This window comes from Rhinoderma darwinii, chromosome 3 (assembly GCF_050947455.1).
Source record: "Rhinoderma darwinii isolate aRhiDar2 chromosome 3, aRhiDar2.hap1, whole genome shotgun sequence".
NCBI lineage: Eukaryota > Metazoa > Chordata > Amphibia > Anura > Rhinodermatidae > Rhinoderma > Rhinoderma darwinii.
This window is the reverse complement of record NC_134689.1, coordinates 418124879-418148163: the sequence shown is the minus strand read 5'-3', so window position 1 is coordinate 418148163 and position 23285 is coordinate 418124879. Positions and strand designations below refer to the sequence as shown.

At 42.6% G+C, this 23285-nt stretch overlaps 1 protein-coding gene across 4 annotated transcripts in view; it reads left to right on the top strand.

Moving 5' to 3' along the window:
* CHD3 (chromodomain helicase DNA binding protein 3) overlaps positions 1–23285 on the top strand; it is an 82166-nt gene that overhangs the window by 31283 nt on the left and 27598 nt on the right. For all 4 annotated transcript variants that reach the window (XM_075859249.1, XM_075859247.1, XM_075859248.1 and 1 more), the window contains exons 24-28: positions 1285–1451; positions 1524–1701; positions 3543–3608; positions 3691–3776; positions 5690–5823. In XM_075859249.1, the coding sequence (XP_075715364.1) occupies positions 1285–1451; positions 1524–1701; positions 3543–3608; positions 3691–3776; positions 5690–5823 (631 nt within the window). The remainder of the gene's footprint in view (positions 1–1284; positions 1452–1523; positions 1702–3542; positions 3609–3690; positions 3777–5689; positions 5824–23285) is intronic.

The following is a 23285-nucleotide window of genomic DNA, read 5'->3' as shown; positions in this document are numbered from 1 at the left end:
TACGTATACAGCTCCAATGCAGATCTATGTGTCTCCATAGTTACAGACCTGGAATAAACCCTGTCTAAATTGATCCTGCAGTCCTGTGTTATTTCCTTCCATCTGCACCGATTTGTGTTAAACAACATAAAGTAGACCAGGCAGAGGGAATAAATAAGCATGACCGCAGTATCAGACTACACAGGGATTGTTGTAGTCTGTAACCATGGAGACACAACTTTGCAAATCAAGACTATTTGCAAAGTTGCTAATCCCCTCGCTGCCGCAGCTATTTTATGTGTTTTTTCATTTTAGTTTTTTTCTCCCTGCCTTCCAAAAGCCAATCACATTTTTATTTTTCGTCACTATAGTCGTATGAGGGCTTTTTTTTTTGCGGGACGAGTTTTCATTGTTCTAATTTTAACGACCGTATAACGTAATGGGAAATCGAAAACAAATTCTTTGTGGGATGACATTGGAAAAAAACAGCGATTCCTCCATTGTTTTTGGGGTTTTGTTGTTCTGACGCTCACGTGCGGTAAAAACGACATGTTAACTTTATTCTGCGGGTCAGTACGATTTCGGCGATACATATTTTATATCGTTTTTTATGTTTTACTACTTTTACAAAGAAAGCACAATTTTTTTTTTAAATACCCATTTTCTGTGAGCCATAACTTTTTTTATTTTCTGTGGATGGAGCGGTGTGAGGACTTGTTTTTTGCGGGGCAAGATTGTTGTTTTTATTGGCCCAATTTTTGGGTACATACAGCTTTTTATTAAATTTTTTTGCTGGGGGTGAAGTGACTAAAAACATCAATTCTGGCATAGTGAATTTTGTTTTCCTACGGCGTTCATCCGATGAGTTAAATACACTGATATTTTAGCGGTTTGAACTTTTAGGGATGCGGTGATATAAATTATTATTGATACCAATTATTTTTACATTACTTTAGGGGAAAATTTTTAATTTTTTTTTGCAGTGTTTTGTGCTTTTTACCGGCTCCTATTAAGCCCTGCCTCTGGCTCACCCCCTCTTTCCAATGGCTAAGATGCCGTGGTCTCTATCGACCGGGACATCTAAGTGGTTAAATGTTTTGGATCTGAGATAACTAAGATCCCAGCCATTAGTGAAGGTGTCAGCTGCAATACACAGCTAACACCCTCAGCATATGGAGCGGGCTCCGCCCATGAACCCACTCCATACTTCTCCCCCGTGTCATGACGTACAGTTTCATAGCCTTTAACCAAGGAGGTCTCTTACTGGCTACATAAATGAGTTCACAACAATTCTCTTTCTCACAGGTGATAACAAAGAGGAGGACAGCAGCGTCATTCACTATGACAACGGGGCCATCGCACGGCTACTGGATCGCAACCAGGACGAGACGGAGGACACCGAAGTACAGAACATGAACGAGTATCTCAGCTCCTTCAAAGTCGCTCAGTACGTGGTGCGAGAAGAGGAGAAGGTGAGAACCGGCGTCCACGTCTGCATTCGCCAGTCACAGCGGATTTTCTTCATATTTCGCTTTGCGTTTCAGATGGAGGAGCTGGAACGGGAAGTGATTAAACAGGAAGAGAACGTGGATCCCGATTACTGGGAGAAGCTGCTGCGCCATCACTACGAGCAGCAGCAGGAGGACCTGGCACGCAACCTGGGCAAAGGCAAAAGGGTGAGGAAGCAAGTGAACTACAACGATGCCGCCCAGGAGGATCAGGGTAAGAATCTCCTATATTACATCGTGCTCAGGGACCTCAGCTTGGTTCTTTCACCGTAACTGGCTGACGTCCTAGAAACAACCCTGAAACGTTCTGCAACTTCCTAATGCACGAGGGGGGGATTTATCAATGGCGTAGTGTTACGGCGCAAAAAGTTGCAAATTATTTCCTATGTTTTTTGCGATAATTTGCGACTTTTTTCTGTTTTATGCCGCCTCCGCCACTTTAAAACGAACTGGGTAGGGCTCAGTGTAAGGGGGCGGCACCACCCACGGCCTGACAAATTCACTATAATTTACGCCGGCGCAGGAACAGACAGAAATGCGCCCAATTCATTAAGAGCCATACACCTCCTGATAAATTGGGCGCATTGTACTCCAACTTTTTTGATATTAAGACTGAATTATGAGACGCCAGTCTTAATAAATTCCCCCCTTTCTGCTTCTAGACAGGGAAGGGACATTGCTTGTTTACATCCAGAGGATTAAAAAAATCTATACAGACCTAATACATCTCACAGCGGAGGGTTTGCTACAATTAGATGCAGTCTAGCAAATCTCTGGTATGTCTAGGCTGGAGAGATTGATATATTGCACTGATACATTGCAGCGAAGTATCAGCACAGAAGAGAGATGTGTGCTGCTGATGTATTATAGAATAGAAGCTTCCGCGCATATCGTGAACTCCCTGGAGGAAATGTCATGGACTTGTTCTCCGACAGCTCCATCTATGCCATCCTGCCAGCCCCTGAGTTGGTGCAGGGTTCCCTCTGTCCCCTGATCGCTGCCCCCCTCCCTGAGACGATTTTGCAGGGTGCAGAGTGGCTGTTCTGGCAAGTCAGAGGCCTGTGTAAAGCACAAAAGTAGGCAATACACGACAATACATAAGTATTGCATGAGTTATCCATAGATCCTTGTTAAAGTCCCCTCGGTGGACTAAAGAAAAAGTAAAAATGATATACCGTATTTTCCGGACTATAAGGCGCACATAAAATGCTGAGAATTTCTCAGAAATAGAAAGTGCGCCTTATAATCCGGTGCGCCTTATATATGAACCCGACAGTAAAGAGAGGGGTTCATACAGGATCCTTTACCTCTATCGTGGGCGGCAGGGGTCGGCGGCGGCATACCACAGCACACACCATGCTCCTCCCCCCCGTGCGCCTAGGAATGAACTGAAAAAGTACGGTAAGGGTATGTGCACACACACTAATTACGTCCGTAATTGACGGACGTATTTCGGCCGCAAGTCCCGGACCGAACAGTGCAAGGAGCCGGGCTCCTAGCATCATACTTATGTACGATGCTAGAAGTCCCTGCCTCGCTGCAGGACAACTGTCCCGTACTGTAAACATGATTATACTACGGGACAGTTGTCCTGCAGCAAGGCAGGGACTCCTAGCGTCGTACATAAGTATGATGCTAGGAGCCCGGCTCCTTGCACTGTGTTCGGTCCGGGACTTGCGGCCGAAATACGTCCGTCAATTACGGACGTAATTAGTGTGTGTGCACATACCCTAAACGTTTTGATTTGCAATTACAGCTGAACCAGTTGCAAGTTATTGTTAAAAAGTGTAATAAATTTTGACTTGCAGTCTGAGCAATGGTTTATTTAACGGTAATGTGCTGCGCCTTATAATCCAGTGCGCCTTATATATGAAACATGATTGCTTATAAGGCGCTCATAGAAAGTGCGCCTTATAATCCGGTGCGCCTTATAGTCCGGAAAATACGGTATGCTTCTCTGAGGTACGTGTTGCGGACAATCCCTTTTGTACATCGGTCGGAAAAAAGCGTTTTTTCTGGAACTCTATTGGAGCTGACCATGATCTCTCTTTACAGATAACCAGTCTGAATACTCTGTGGGTTCAGAAGAAGAGGATGAAGATTTCGATGAGCGAACAGAAGGTGAGGGCGGCAGAGAGACCAGCCGCCGGACGCCATATCTCGGTGGTATAATTGCTGAGGCTGTTTTATTCTGTCGTCACAGGCCGCAGACACTCTCGTCGTCATCTACGTAACGAGAAGGACAAGCCGCTGCCACCTCTACTGGCCCGGGTTGGTGGGAATATAGAGGTAAGGCCTTAAATCAGGAGAAACAGTGCCAGTTTAGACTCCACGGGTATGTTCAGAAGTGCCGCTTTGTTATGCTGTCATTGTCTAATAACATGATGGGCAGGGAAACAAAAGATTTTTAAGGCTGACTGCTCTTCCCTCCCTTCACTCGGAGCTGGAGCCTATGTGCCGGTGTCTCCTTCCCATGGACATGGCGGAGGAGCAAGCTGTGATTTCTGTGAGAAAATGTAGCTCAGGAATATAAGCCCTGCCTGCACTTGTTATAGATGCCTCCACAATGCTCTGGAGGGGGTCAGCAGGGGAGTAACACATGACTGTAGGATCAGACTACACACGTTTTGTTTGTAGTCTGTAACCATGGAAACACATTGGTCTGATTGGTCTGCATTCGAGCTGTATACACACACAATGGTAGGATTTTTATTTTTATAAGTTAAAGGTTCATTGACCCTTTCATATGTCAGGGTGTTTCCATTTCTTTTCAATGATTTCATCAATCTCCCCTGGGGTTTGGAAAAACCACAGGTTGACAATGATGCCGGTAGGAAGAAACGTCCTTCTGGGACAGAGATGAATATCCTCTTCTTTGATGTGGAGAATAAGAGCAGATAAGATCTTGCCTTGCAGAAACTAGTTTTGGAGTCCGAGCACTTCCCAGATGAAGTGGGTGAAGGAACCGTGCCGCTGGCTGCCCTAGTTTGAGACGTCTGCGTCCTCTGCGACGCTCGTGTTGTCAACCCCAATTCAATATGTAAATGTACTACCTGAGATTCCGTGGAAGGACCAGCCTGGGAGCCCTGCTAAGGTGGCATGCGCTGTAAGGCGGCGACCATGGACTGTGAGAGTCTGGACATGTCTCCTGTAGCCCGGGATTGGGCACTGTCCCCCTCTGGTGGTGCCGTATTCAGGCCTGGGATGGTCTAGGTGCAAGAGACGACACGCAGAGGGAACTAGGTTGGACACCTGGAAACTTAGACTTACAGCGTGTACACATTTAAAGTGTGCGGCGAGAGACGAAGAGCCCTGTTGTGTAGTGGAGTCCTCTCGGGAAGAGGACATGACCGATGAAGAAGAGGAAAGCAAGAAAAAAAGGGACTAACTTCGGAGGGAACGGGCTAACAAGGAGGGTGAGGAAAAAAGGGGGGTTAAGAGTACTATCCCATGGAGGTCTGCTATGGCCGGCCTAGAAACAAAAAGGAAGGCGTGCTGTGCGCCCCAAAGATGGGGTCTCCCTTTAAGAAAAGGATCCATCTCCTGCAGATACCGTGGCTCTGTGGGACACGCGTTTGCAGCGTTTGAAGAAAAAAGTGTCCTCCTTCGGAAGAAGCCTTGTGAGAAAGAACACCTAGTCTGGAAGAAGCCATCCCATTGTGAGAAAGAACACCTAGTCTGGAAGAAGCCATCCCCTTGTGAGAAAGAACGCCTCGTCTGGAAGAAGTCACGGCCTAAAATGATGTATCATGCCACCGACAAGGGTTGCGTTCAGACCGGAAGAGAGAGATGAAAACTGCAGCATTGATCCCCACGTATAAAAGCGTAATGGAAAGACGTGGGGGACTTCAGAGGAGAAGCTAGAAAGCCGGGGATGCTGAGAAAAGCGGGGGGTGGAGGAGAGAGAGGACACCAAGTCAGCTGACAAGAAACAGAGAAAAAAAGATAAGGGATAGCGGAGGAAGCAGAGGTCATACTCACCTATCCGACGCCCTCCGCTGCGTGCAAGGCCACCCCTTCAGTAACCTCGCACCACAAGTGGAAATTCAGTGATAGAAATGAACTAAGTGGCAATTAGTCCATTAGATCATTAGTTCAGAGTAAATTCCTCCCCCCTTGCTGAAGGGTTAATGCAGCATACATGACTATATAGCATTTATATATCATACACACGAAATCCTCTCCTCTGTATCCTCTCACAGGTTCTGGGGTTCAACACGCGGCAGCGAAAGGCTTTCCTGAATGCAGTAATGCGCTGGGGGATGCCGCCTCAGGACGCCTTCACCACACACTGGCTGGTTAGAGACTTGCGGGGGAAGTCAGAGAAAGAATTTAAGTAAGTGCCCCACATATCTTCCCACATAAACATCCCTATGTATACAATCTATACATCATGCTACATGACTGTGTGCTCTCCTCATACATGTATCTACACCACACACATCATACATACTGCTACATGACTGTGTGCTCCCCTCATACATGTATATACACCACACACATCATACATACTGCTACATGACTGTGTGCTCTCCTCATACATATATATACACCACACACATCATACATACTGCTACATGACTGTGTGCTCTCCTCATACATATATATACACTACACACATCATACATACTGTTACATGACTGTGCTCCCCTCATACATGTATATACACCACACACATCATACATACTGCTACATGACTGTGTGCTCCCCTCATACATGTATATACACCACACACATCATACATACTGCTACATGACTGTGTGCTCTCCTCATACATATATATACACCACATACATCATACATACTGCTACATGACTGTGTGCTCTCCTCATACATGTATATACACCACACACATCATACATACTGCTACATGACTGTGTGCTCCCCTCATACATGTATATACACCACGCACATCATACATACTGCTACATGACTGTGTGCTCTCCTCATACATGTATATACACCACACACATCATACATACTGCTACATGACTGTGTGCTCCCCTCATACATGTACATACACCACACACATCATACATACGGCTACATGACTGTGCTCCCCTCATACATGTATATACACAACACACATCATACATACTGCTACATGACTGTGTGCTCCCCTCATACATGTACATGCACCTCACACATCATACATACTGCTACATGACTGTGCTCCCCTCATACATGTACATACACCACATACATCATACATACCGCTACATGACTGTGTGCTCCCCTCATACATGTATATACACCACACACATCATACATACTGCTACATGACTGTGCTCCCCTCATACATGTATATACACCACACACATCATATATACTGCTACATGACTGTGCTCCCCTCATACATGTACATACACCACACACATCATACATACGGCTACATGACTGTGCTCCCCTCATACATGTATATACACAACACACATCATACATACTGCTACATGACTGTGTGCTCTCCTCATACATGTACATACACCACACACATCATACATACTGCTACATGACTGTGTGCTCTCCTCATACATGTACATACACCACACACATCATACATACTGCTACATGACTGTGTGCTCCCCTCATACATGTACATACACCACACACATCATACATACTGCTACATGACTGTGTGCTCTCCTCATACATGTATATACACCACACACATCATACATACTGCTACATGACTGTGTGCTCTCCTCATACATGTACATACACCACACACATCATACATACTGCTACATGACTGTGCTCCCCTCATACATGTATATACACCACACACATCATACATACTGCTACATGACTGTGTGCTCCCCTCATACATGTACAAACACCTCACACATCATACATACTGCTACATGACTGTGCTCCCCTCATACATGTACATACACCACACACATCATACATACTGCTACATGACTGTGCTCCCCTCATACATGTACATACACCACACACATCATACATACTGCTACATGACTGTGTGCTCTCCTCATACATGTATATATACCACACACATCATACATACTGCTACATGATTGTGTGCTCTCCTCATACATGTATATACACCACACACATCATACATACTGCTACATGACTGTGTGCTCCCCTCATACATGTATATACACCACACACATCATATATACTGCTACATGACTGTGCTATCCTCATACATGTACATACACCACACACATCATATATACTGCTACATGACTGTGCTCCCCTCATACATGTACATACACCACATACATCATACATACTGCTACATGACTGTGTGCTCCCCTCATACATGTATATACATCACACACATCATACATACTGCTACATGACTGTGTGCTCCCCTCATACATGTAGATACACCACACACATCATACATACTGCTACATGACTGTGTGCTCCCCTCATACATGTAGATACACCACACACATCATACATACTGCTACATGACTGTGTGCTCCCCTCATACATGTATATACACCACACACATCATACATACTGCTACATGACTGTGTGCTCTCCTCATACATGTATATACACCACACACATCATACATACTGCTACATGACTGTGTGCTCCCCTCATACATGTACATACACCACACACATCATACATACGGCTACATGACTGTGCTCCCCTCATACATGTATATACACAACACACATCATACATACTGCTACATGACTGTGTGCTCCCCTCATACATGTACATGCACCTCACACATCATACACACTGCTACATGACTGTGCTCCCCTCATACATGTACATACACCACATACATCATACATACCGCTACATGACTGTGTGCTCCCCTCATACATGTATATACACCACACACATCATACATACTGCTACATGACTGTGCTCCCCTCATACATGTATATACACCACACACATCATATATACTGCTACATGACTGTGCTCCCCTCATACATGTACATACACCACACACATCATACATACGGCTACATGACTGTGTGCTCCCCTCATACATGTATATACACAACACACATCATACATACTGCTACATGACTGTGTGCTCTCCTCATACATGTATATACACCACACACATCATACATACTGCTACATGACTGTGTGCTCTCCTCATACATGTACATACACCACACACATCATACATACTGCTACATGACTGTGCTCCCCTCATACATGTATATACACCACACACATCATACATACTGCTACATGACTGTGTGCTCCCCTCATACATGTACAAACACCTCACACATCATACATACTGCTACATGACTGTGCTCCCCTCATACATGTACATACACCACACACATCATACATACTGCTACATGACTGTGCTCCCCTCATACATGTACATACACCACACACATCATACATACTGCTACATGACTGTGTGCTCTCCTCATACATGTATATATACCACACACATCATACATACTGCTACATGACTGTGTGCTCTCCTCATACATGTATATACACCACACACATCATACATACTGCTACATGACTGTGTGCTCCCCTCATACATGTATATACACCACACACATCATATATACTGCTACATGACTGTGCTATCCTCATACATGTACATACACCACACACATCATATATACTGCTACATGACTGTGCTCCCCTCATACATGTACATACACCACATACATCATACATACTGCTACATGACTGTGTGCTCCCCTCATACATGTATATACATCACACACATCATACATACTGCTACATGACTGTGTGCTCCCCTCATACATGTAGATACACCACACACATCATACATACTGCTACATGACTGTGTGCTCCCCTCATACATGTAGATACACCACACACATCATACATACTGCTACATGACTGTGTGCTCCCCTCATACATGTATATACACCACACACATCATACATACTGCTACATGACTGTGTGCTCCCCTCATACATGTATATACACCACACACATCATACATACTGCTACATGACTGTACTACCCTCATACATGTATATACACCACACACATCATACATACTGCTACATGACTGTGCTCCCCTCATACATGTATATACACCACACACATCATATATACTGCTACATGACTGTGTGCTCCCCTCATACATGTATATACACCACACACATCATACATACTGCTACATGACTGTGCTCACCTCATACATGTAAATACACCACACACATCATACATACTGCTACATGACTGTGTGCTCTCCTCATACATGTACATACACCACATACATCATACATACTGCTACATGACTGTACTACCCTCATACATGTATATACACCACACACATCATACATACTGCTACATGACTGTACTACCCTCATACATGTATATACACCACACACATCATACATACTGCTACAAGACTGTGTTCTCCCTCATACATGTATATACACCACACACATCATATATGCCTCTACATGACTGTGTGCTCCCCTCATACATGTACATACACCACACACATCATGCATACTGCTACATGACTGTGCTCCCCTCATACATGTATATACATCACACACATCATACATACTGCTACATGACTGTGTGCTCTCCTCATACATGTATATACATCACATACATCATACATACTGCTACATGACTGTGCTCCCCTCATACATGTATATACACCACACACATCATACATACTGCTACATGACTGTGTTCTCCCTCATACATGTATATACACCACACACATCATATATGCCTCTACATGACTGTGTGCTCCCCTCATACATGTATATACACCACACACATCATACATACTGCTACATGACTGTGTGCTCCCTTCATACATGTATATACACCACATACATCATACATATTGCTACATGACTGTGTGCTCCCCTCATACATGTACATACACCACATACATCATGCATACTGCTACATGACTGTGCTCCCCTCATACATGTATATACATCACACACATCATACATACTGCTACATGACTGTGTGCTCTCCTCATACATGTATATACACCACACGCATCATACATACTGCTACATGACTGTGTGCTCTCCTTATACATGTACATACACCACACACATCATACATACTGCTGCATGACTGTGCTCTCCTCATACATGTATATACATCACACATCATACATACTGCTACATGACTGTGTTCTCCCTCATACATGTACATACACCACACACATCATACATACTGCTACATGACTGTGCTCCCCTCATACATGTATATACATCACACACATCATACATACTGCTACATGACTGTGTGCTCCCCTCATACATGTATATACACCTCACACATCATACATACTGCTACATGACTGTGTGCTCCCTTCATACATGTATATACACCACACACATCATACATACTGCTACATGACTGTGTGCTCCCTTCATACATGTATATACACCACACACATCATACATACTGCTACATGACTGTGTGCTCCCTTCATACATGTATATACACCACATACATCATACATATTGCTACATGACTGTGTGCTCCCCTCATACATGTATATACACCACACACATCATACATACTGCTACATGACTGTGCTCCCCTCATACATGTATATACACCACACACATCATATATACTGCTACATGACTGTGTGCTCCCCTCATACATGTATATACAACTCACACATCATACATACTGCTACATGACTGTGCTCCCCTCATACATGTATATACAACTCACACATCATACATACTGCTACATGACTGTGTGCTCCCCTCATACATGTACATACACCACACACATCATACATACTGCTACATGACTGTGTGCTCTCCTCATACATGTATATACACCACACACATCATACATACTGCTACATGACTGTGCTCACCTCATACATGTATATACACCACACACATCATATATACTGCTACATGACTGTGCTCCCCTCATACATGTACATACACCACACACATCATACATACGGCTACATGACTGTGTGCTCCCCTCATACATGTATATACACAACACACATCATACATACTGCTACATGACTGTGTGCTCCCCTCATACATGTACAAACACCTCACACATCATACATACTGCTACATGACTGTGCTCCCCTCATACATGTACATACACCACACACATCATACATACTGCTACATGACTGTGTGCTCCCCTCATACATGTATATACACCACACACATCATACATACTGCTACATGACTGTGTGCTCACCTCATACATGTATATACACCACACACCTCATACATTCTGCTACATGACTGTGTGCTCTCCTCATACATGTACGTACACCACACACATCATACATACTGCTACATGACTGTGTGCTCCCCTCATACATGTATATACACCACACACATCATACATACTGCTACATGACTGTGTGCTCCCCTCATACATGTATATACACCACACACATCATACATACTGCTACATGACTGTGCTCCCCTCATACATGTATATACACCACACACATCATACATACTGCTACATGACTGTGTGCTCTCCTCATACATGTATATACACCACACACATCATACATACTGCTACATGACTGTGTGCTCCCCTCATACATGTATATACACCACACACCTCATACATTCTGCTACATGACTGTGTGCTCTCCTCATACATGTACGTACACCACACACATCATACATACTGCTACATGACTGTGTGCTCCCCTCATACATGTATATACACCACACACATCATACATACTGCTACATGACTGTGTGCTCTCCTCATACATGTATATACATCACACACATCATACATACTGCTACATGACTGCTCCCCTCATACATGTACATACACCACACACATCATACATACTGCTACATGACTGTGTGCTCCCTCATATATGTACATACAGCACACACATCATACATACAGCTACATGACTGTGTGCTCTCCTCATACATGTATATACAACACACACATCATACATACTTCTACATGACTGTGTGCTCTCCTCATACATGTATATACACCACACACATCATACATACTGCTACATGACTGTGTGCTTTCCTCATACATGTATATACACCACACACATCATACATACTGCTACATGACTGTGTGCTCTCCTCATACATGTATATACACCACACACATCATACATACTGCTACATGACTGTGCTCCCCTCATACATGTATATACACCACACACATCATACATACTGCTACATGAGTGTGCTCCCCTCATACATGTACATACACCACACACATCATACATACTGCTACATGACTGTGTGCTCTCCTCATACATGTATATACACCACACACATCATACATACTGCTACATGACTGTGTGCTCCCCTCATACATGTATATACACCACACACATCATACATACTGCTACATGACTGTGTGCTCCCCTCATACATGTATATACATCACACAAATCATACATACTGCTACATGACTGTGCTCCCCTCATACATGTATATACACCACACACATCATACATACCGCTACATGACTGTGTGCTCCCCTCATACATGTATATACACCACACACATCATACATACTGCTACATGACTGTGTGCTCTCCTCATACATGTATATACATCACACACATCATACATACTGCTACATGACTGTGTGCTCTCCTCATACATGTTTATACACCACACACATCATACATACTGCTACATGACTGTGTGCTCTCCTCATACATGTATATACACCACACACATCATACATACTGCTACATGACTGTGTGCTCTCCTCATACATGTATATACACCACACACATCATACATACTGCTACATGACTGTGCTCCCCTCATACATGTATATACACACCACACACATCATACATACTGCTACATGACTGTGTGCTCTCCTCATGCATGTATATACACCACACACATCATACATACTGCTACATGACTGTGTGCTCTCCTCATACATGTATATACATCACACACATCATACATACTGCTACATGACTGTGTGCTCTCCTCATACATGTATATACACCACACACATCATACATACTGCTACATGACTGTGTGCTCTCCTCATACATGTATATACACCACACACATCATACATACTGCTACATGACTGTGTGCTCTCCTCATACATGTATATACACCACACACATCATACATACTGCTACATGACTGTGCTCCCCTCATACATGTATATACACACCACACACATCATACATACTGCTACATGACTGTGTGCTCTCCTCATACATGTATATACACCACACACATCATACATACTGCTACATGATTGTGTGCGTCCTCATACATGTATATACACCACACACATCATACATACTGCTACATGACTGTGTGCTCTCCTCATACATGTATATAAAACACACACATCATACATACTTCTACATGACTGTGTGCTGTCCTCATACATGTACATACACTACACACATCATACATGCCTCTACATGACTGTGCTCCCCTCATACATGTATATACACCACACGCATCATACATACTGCTACATGACTGTGTGCTCCCTCATATATGTACATACAGCACATACATCATACATACAGCTACATGACTGTGTGCTCTCCTCATACATTTATATACAACACACACATCATACATACTTCTACATGACTGTGTGCTCTCCTCATACATGTATATACAACACACACATCATACATACTTCTACATGACTGTGTGCTCTCCTCATACATGTATATACACCACACACATCATACATACTGCTACATGACTGTGTGCTTTCCTCATACATGTATATACACCACACACATCATACATACTGCTACATGACTGTGTGCTCTCCTCATACATGTATATACACCACACACATCATACATACTGCTACATGACTGTGTGCTTCCCTCATACATGTACATACACTACACACATCATACTTATTGCTACATGACTGTGCTATCCTCATACATGTACATACACCACACACATCATACATACTGCTACATGACTGTGTGCTCCACTAATATATGTACATACACCACACACATCATACATACTGCTACATGACTGTGTGCTCCCCTCATACATGTACATACACCACACACATCATACATACTTCTACATGACTGTGTGCTCCCCTCATACATGTATATACACCACACACATCATACATACTGCTACATGACTGTGTGCTCCCCTCATACATGTATATACACCACACACATCATACATACCGCTACATGACTGTGTGCTCTCCTCATACATGTACATACACCACACACATCATACATACTGCTACATGACTGTGTGCTCCCCTCATACATTTACATACCCGACACACATCATACATTCCGATACATGACTGTGTGCTCTCCTCATACATGTGCATACACTACACACATCATACATACTGTTACATGACTGTGTGCTCTCCTCATACATGTGCATACACTACACACATCATACATACTGTTACATGACTGTGCTCCCCTCATACATGTACATACACCACACACATCATACATACTTCTACATGACTGTGTGCTCCCCTCATACATGTATATACACCACACACATCATACATACTGCTACATGACTGTGCTCCCCTCATACATGTATATACGCCACACACATCATACATACTGCTACATGACTGTGTGCTCCCCTCATACATGTACATACACAGCACACATCATACATACTGCTACATGACTGTGTGCTCCCCGCATACATGTACATACACCACACACATCATACATATTGCTACATAACTGTGTGCTCCACTAATACATGTACATACATCACACACATCATACATACTTATACATGACACTGTGCTCTCCTCATACATGTATATACACCACACACATCATACATACTGCTACATGACTGTGTGCTCCCCTCATACATGTACATACACCACACACATCATACATACTGCTACATGACTGTGTGCTCCCCTCATACATGTATATACACCACACACATCATACATACTGCTACATGACTGTGTGCTCTCCTCATGCATGTATATACACCACACACATCATACATACTGCTACATGACTGTGTGCTCTCCTCATACATGTATATACACCACACACATCATACATACTGCTACATGACTGTGTGCTCTCCTCATACATGTATATACACCACACACATCATACATACTGCTACATGACTGTGTGCTCCCCTCATACATGTACATACACCACATACATCATACATACTGCTACATGACTGTGTGCTCCCCTCATACATGTATATACATCACACACATCAAACATACTGCTACATGACTGTGTGCTCTCCTCATACATGTGTATACACCACACACATCATACATACTTATACATGACACTGTGCTCCCCTCATACATGTACATACACCACATACATCATACATACTGCTACATGACTGTGTGCTCCCCTCATACATGTATATACATCACACACATCATACATACTGCTACATGACTGTGTGCTTTCCTCATACATGTATATACACCACACACATCATACATACTGCTACATGACTGTGTGCTTTCCTCATACATGTATATACACCACACACATCATACATACTGCTACATGACTGTGTGCTCTCCTCTTACATGTATATACACCACACATCATACATACTGCTACATGACTGTGTGCTTTCCTCATACATGTATATACACCACACACATCATACATACTGCTACATGACTGTGTGCTTTCCTCATACATGTATATACACCACACACATCATACATACTGCTACATGACTGTGTGCTCTCCTCATACATGCATATACACCACACACATCATACATACTGCTACATGATTGTGTGCGTCCTCATACATGTATATACACCAAATACATCATACATACTTCTACATGACTGTGTGCTCTCCTTATACATGTATATACAACACACACATCATACAAACTTCTACATGACTATGTGCTCTCCTCATACATGTATATACACCACACACATCATACATACTTATACATGACTGTGTGCTCCCCTCATACATGTATATACACCACACACATCATACATACTGCTACATGACTGTGTGCTCCCCTCATACATGTATATACATCACACACATCATACTTACTGCTACATGACTGTGTGCTCCCCTCATACATGTACATACACCACACACATCATACATACTGCTACATGACTGTGTACACTCCTCATACATGTACATACACCACACACAACATACATACTGCTACATGACTGTGTGCTCTCCTCATACATGTACATACACTACACACATCATACATACTGCTACATGACTGTGTGCTCCCCTCATACATGTATATACACCACACACATCATACATACTGCTACATGACTGTGTGCTCCCCTCATACATGTATATACACCACACACATCATACATACTGCTACATAACTGTGCTCCCCTCATACATGTATATACACCACACGCATCATACATACTGCTACATGACTGTGTGCTCCCTCATATATGTACATACAGCACACACATCATACATACTGCTACATGACTGTGTGCTCCCCGCATACATGTACATACACCACACACATCATACATATTGCTACATAACTGTGTGCTCCACTAATACATGTACATACATCACACACATCATACATACTTATACATGACACTGTGCTCTCCTCATACATGTATATACACCACACACATTATACATACTGCTACATGACTGTGTGCTCCCCTCATACATGTACATACACCACACACATCATACATACTGCTACATGACTGTGTGCTCCCCTCATACATGTATATACACCACACACATCATACATACTGCTACATGACTGTGTGCTCTCCTCATGCATGTATATACACCACACACATCATACATACTGCTACATGACTGTGTGCTCTCCTCATACATGTATATACACCACACACATCATACATACTGCTACATGACTGTGTGCTCTCCTCATACATGTATATACACCACACACATCATACATACTGCTACATGACTGTGTGCTCCCCTCATACATGTACATACACCACACACATCATACATACTGCTACATGACTGTGTGCTCCCCTCATACATGTACATACACCACACACATCATACATACTGCTACATGACTGTGTGCTCCCCTCATACATGTATATACATCACACACATCAAACATACTGCTACATGACTGTGTGCTCTCCTCATACATGTGTATACACCACACACATCATACATACTTATACATGACACTGTGCTCCCCTCATACATGTACATACACCACATACATCATACATACTGCTACATGACTGTGTGCTCCCCTCATACATGTATATACATCACACACATCATACATACTGCTACATGACTGTGTGCTTTCCTCATACATGTATATACACCACACACATCATACATACTGCTACATGACTGTGTGCTTTCCTCATACATGTATATACACCACACACATCATACATACTGCTACATGACTGTGTGCTCTCCTCATACATGTATATACACCACACATCATACATACTGCTACATGACTGTGTGCTTTCCTCATACATGTATATACACCACACACATCATACATACTGCTACATGACTGTGTGCTTTCCTCATACATGTATATACACCACACACATCATACATACTGCTACATGACTGTGTGCTCTCCTCATACATGCATATACACCACACACATCATACATACTGCTACATGATTGTGTGCGTCCTCATACATGTATATACACCAAATACATCATACATACTTCTACATGACTGTGTGCTCTCCTTATACATGTATATACAACACACACATCATACAAACTTCTACATGACTATGTGCTCTCCTCATACATGTATATACACCACACACATCATACATACTTATACATGACTGTGTGCTCCCCTCATACATGTATATACACCACACACATCATACATACTGCTACATGACTGTGTGCTCCCCTCATACATGTATATACATCACACACATCATACTTACTGCTACATGACTGTGTGCTCCCCTCATACATGTACATACACCACACACATCATACATACTGCTACATGACTGTGTACACTCCTCATACATGTACATACACCACACACAACATACATACTGCTACATGACTGTGTGCTCTCCTCATACATGTACATACACTACACACATCATACATACTGCTACATGACTGTGTGCTCCCCTCATACATGTATATACACCACACACATCATACATACTGCTACATGACTGTGTGCTCCCCTCATACATGTATATACACCACACACATCATACATACTGCTACATAACTGTGCTCCCCTCATACATGTATATACACCACACGCATCATACATACTGCTACATGACTGTGTGCTCCCTCATATATGTACATACAGCACACACATCATACATACAGCTACATGACTGTGTGCTCTCCTCATACATGTATATACAACACACACATCATACATACAGCTACATGACTGTGTGCTCTCCTCATACATGTATATACAACACACACATCATACATACTTCTACATGACTGTGTGCTCTCCTCATACATGTATATACACCACACACATCATACATACTGCTACATGACTGTGTGCTTTCCTCATACATGTATATACACCACACACATCATACATACTGCTACATGACTGTGTGCTCTCCTCATACATGTATATACACCACACACATCATACATACTGCTACATGACTGTGTGCTCCCCTCATACATGTATATACACCACACACCTCATACATTCTGCTACATGACTGTGTGCTCTCCTCATACATGTACGTACACCACACACATCATACATACTGCTACATGACTGTGTGCTCCCCTCATACATGTATATACACCACACACATCATACATACTGCTACATGACTGTGTGCTCCCCTCATACATGTATATACACCACACACATCATACATACTGCTACATGACTGTGCTCCCCTCATACATGTATATACACCACACACATCATACATACTGCTACATGACTGTGTGCTCTCCTCATACATGTATATACACCACACACATCATACATACTGCTACATGACTGTGTGCTCCCCTCATACATGTATATACACCACACACCTCATACATTCTGCTACATGACTGTGTGCTCTCCTCATACATGTACGTACACCACACACATCATACATACTGCTACATGACTGTGTGTTCCCCTCATACATGTATATACACCACACACATCATACATACTGCTACATGACTGTGCTCCCCTCATACATGTATATACACCACACACATCATACATACTGCTACATGACTGTGTGCTCTCCTCATACATGTACATACACCACACACATCATACATACTTCTACATGACTGTGTGCTCTCCTCATACATGTACATACACTACACACATCATACTTATTGCTACATGACTGTGCTATCCTCATACATGTACATACACCACACACATCATATATACTGCTACATGACTGTGTGCTCCACTAATATATGTACATACACCACACACATCATACATATTGCTACATGACTGTGTGCTCCCCTCATACATGTACATACACCACACACATCATACATACTGCTACATGACTGTGTGCTCCCCTCATACATGTATATACACCACACACATCATACATACTGCTACATGACTGTGTTCCCCTCATACATGTACATACACCACACACATCATACATACTGCTACATGACTGTGTGCTCCCCTCATACATTTACATACCAGACACACATCATACATACTGCTACATGACTGTGCTCCCCTCATACATGTATATACACCACACACATCATACATACTGCTACATGACTGTGTGCTCTCCTCATACATGTATATACACCACACACATCATACATACTGCTACATGACTGTGTGCTCCCCTCATACATGTATATACACCACACACATCATACATACTGCTACATGACTGTGCTCCCCTCATACATGTATATACACCACACACATCATACATACTGCTACATGACTGTGTGCTCCCTCATATATGTACATACAGCACACACATCATACATACAGCTACATGACTGTGTGCTCCCCTCATACATGTATATACACCACACACATCATACATACTGCTACATGACTGTGTGCTCTCCTCATACATGTACATACACCACACACATCATACATACTGCTACATGACTGTGTGCTCTCCTCATACATGTGCATACACTACACACATCATACATACTGTTACATGACTTTGCTCCCCTCATACATGTACATACATCACACACATCATACATACTGCTACATGACTGTGTGCTCTCCTCATACATGTATATACACCACATACATCATACATACTGCTACATGACTGTGCTCCCCTCATACATGTATATACACTACACACATCATACATACTGCTACATGACTGTGCTCCCCTCATACATGTATATACGCCACACACATCATACATACTGCTACATGACTGTGCTTCCCTCATACATGTACATACACCACACACATCATACATACTGCTACATGACTGTGTGCTCCCCTCATACATGTATATACACCACACACATCATACATACTGCTACATGACTGTGTGCTCTCCTCATACATGTATATACACCACACACATCATACATACTGCTACATGACTGTGTGCTCTCCTCATACATGTGCATACACTACACAGATCATACATACTGTTACATGACTGTGCTCCCCTCATACATGTACATACACTACACACATCATACATACTTCTACATGACTGGGTGCTCCCCTCATACATGTATATACACCACACACATCATACATACTGCTACATGACTGTGCTCCCCTCATACATGTATATACGCCACACACATCATACATACTGCTACATGACTGTGCTTCCCTCATACATGTACATACACCACACACATCATACATACTGCTACATGACTGTGTGCTCCCCTCATACATGTACATACACAGCACACATCATACATACTGCTACATGACTGTGTGCTCTCCTTAAACATGTATATACACCACACACATCATACATACTGCTACATGACTGTGTGCTTCCCTCATACATGTACATACATCACACACATCATACATACTGCTACATGACTGTGTGCTCCCCTCATACATGTATATACACCACACACATCATACATACTTATACATGACACTGTGCTCCCCTCATACATGTATATGCACCACACACATCATACATACTGCTACATGATTGTGTGCTCCCCTCATACATGTACATACACCACACACATCATACATACTGCTACATGACTGTGTGCTCCCCTCATACATGTACATACACCACACACATCATACATACTGCTACATGACTGTATGCTCTCCTCATACATTTACATACACCACACACATCATACATACTGCTACATGACTGTGTGCTCTCCTCATACATGTACATACACCACACACATCATACATACCGCTACATGACTGTGTGCTCCCCTCATACATGTACATACACCACACACATCATACATACTGCTACATAACTGTGTTCTCCCCATATACAGGTACATACACCACACACATCATACATACTGCTACATGACTGTGTGCTCCCCTCATACATGTATATACACCACACACATCATACATACTGCTACATGACTGTGTGCTTCCCGCATACATGTACATACACAACACACATCATACATACTGCTACATAGCTGTGTGCTCCACTAATACATGTACATACACCACACACATCATACATACTGCTACATGACTGTGCTCCCCTCATACATGTATATACACCACACACATCATACATACTGCTACATGACTGTGTATTCCCCTCATACATGTATATACACCACACACATCATATATACTGCTACATGACTGTGTGCTCTCCTCATACATGTACATACACCTCACACATCATACATACTGCTACATGACTGTGTGCTCCCCTCATACATGTATATACACCACACACATCATACATACTTATACATGACTGTGCTCCCCTCATACATGTATATACAACACACACATCATACATACTTCTACATGACTGTGTGCTCTCCTCATACATGTACATACACTACACACATCATACATACTGCTACATGACTGTGTGCTCCCTCATATATGTACATACAGCACACACATCATACATACAGCTACATGACTGTGTGCTCTCCTCATACATGTATATACAACACACACATCATACATACTTCCACATGACTGTGTGCTCTCCTCATACATGTATATACAACACACACATCATACATACTTCTACATGACTGTGTGCTCTCCTCATACATGTGTATACACCACACACATCATACATACTGCTACATGACTGTGTGCTCTCCTCATACATGTATATACACCACACACATCATACATACTGCTACATGACTGTGTGCTTTCCTCATACATGTACATACACCACACACATCATATATACTGCTACATGACTGTGTGCTCCACTAATATATGTACATACACCACACACATCATACATATTGCTACATGACTGTGTGCTCCCCTCATACATGTACATACACCACACACATCATACATACTGCTACATGACTGTGCTCCCCTCATACATGTATATACACCACACACATCATACATACTGCTACATGACTGTGTGCTCTCCTCATACATGTATATACATCACACACATCATACATACTGCTACAGGACTGTGTGCTCTCCTCATACATGAATATACACCACACACATCCTACATACTGCTACATGACTGTGCTACCCTCATACATGTACATACACCACACACATCATACATACTGCTACATGACTGTGTGCTCCCCTCACACATGTACATACACCACACACATCATACATACTGCTACATGACTGTGTGCTCCCTTCAT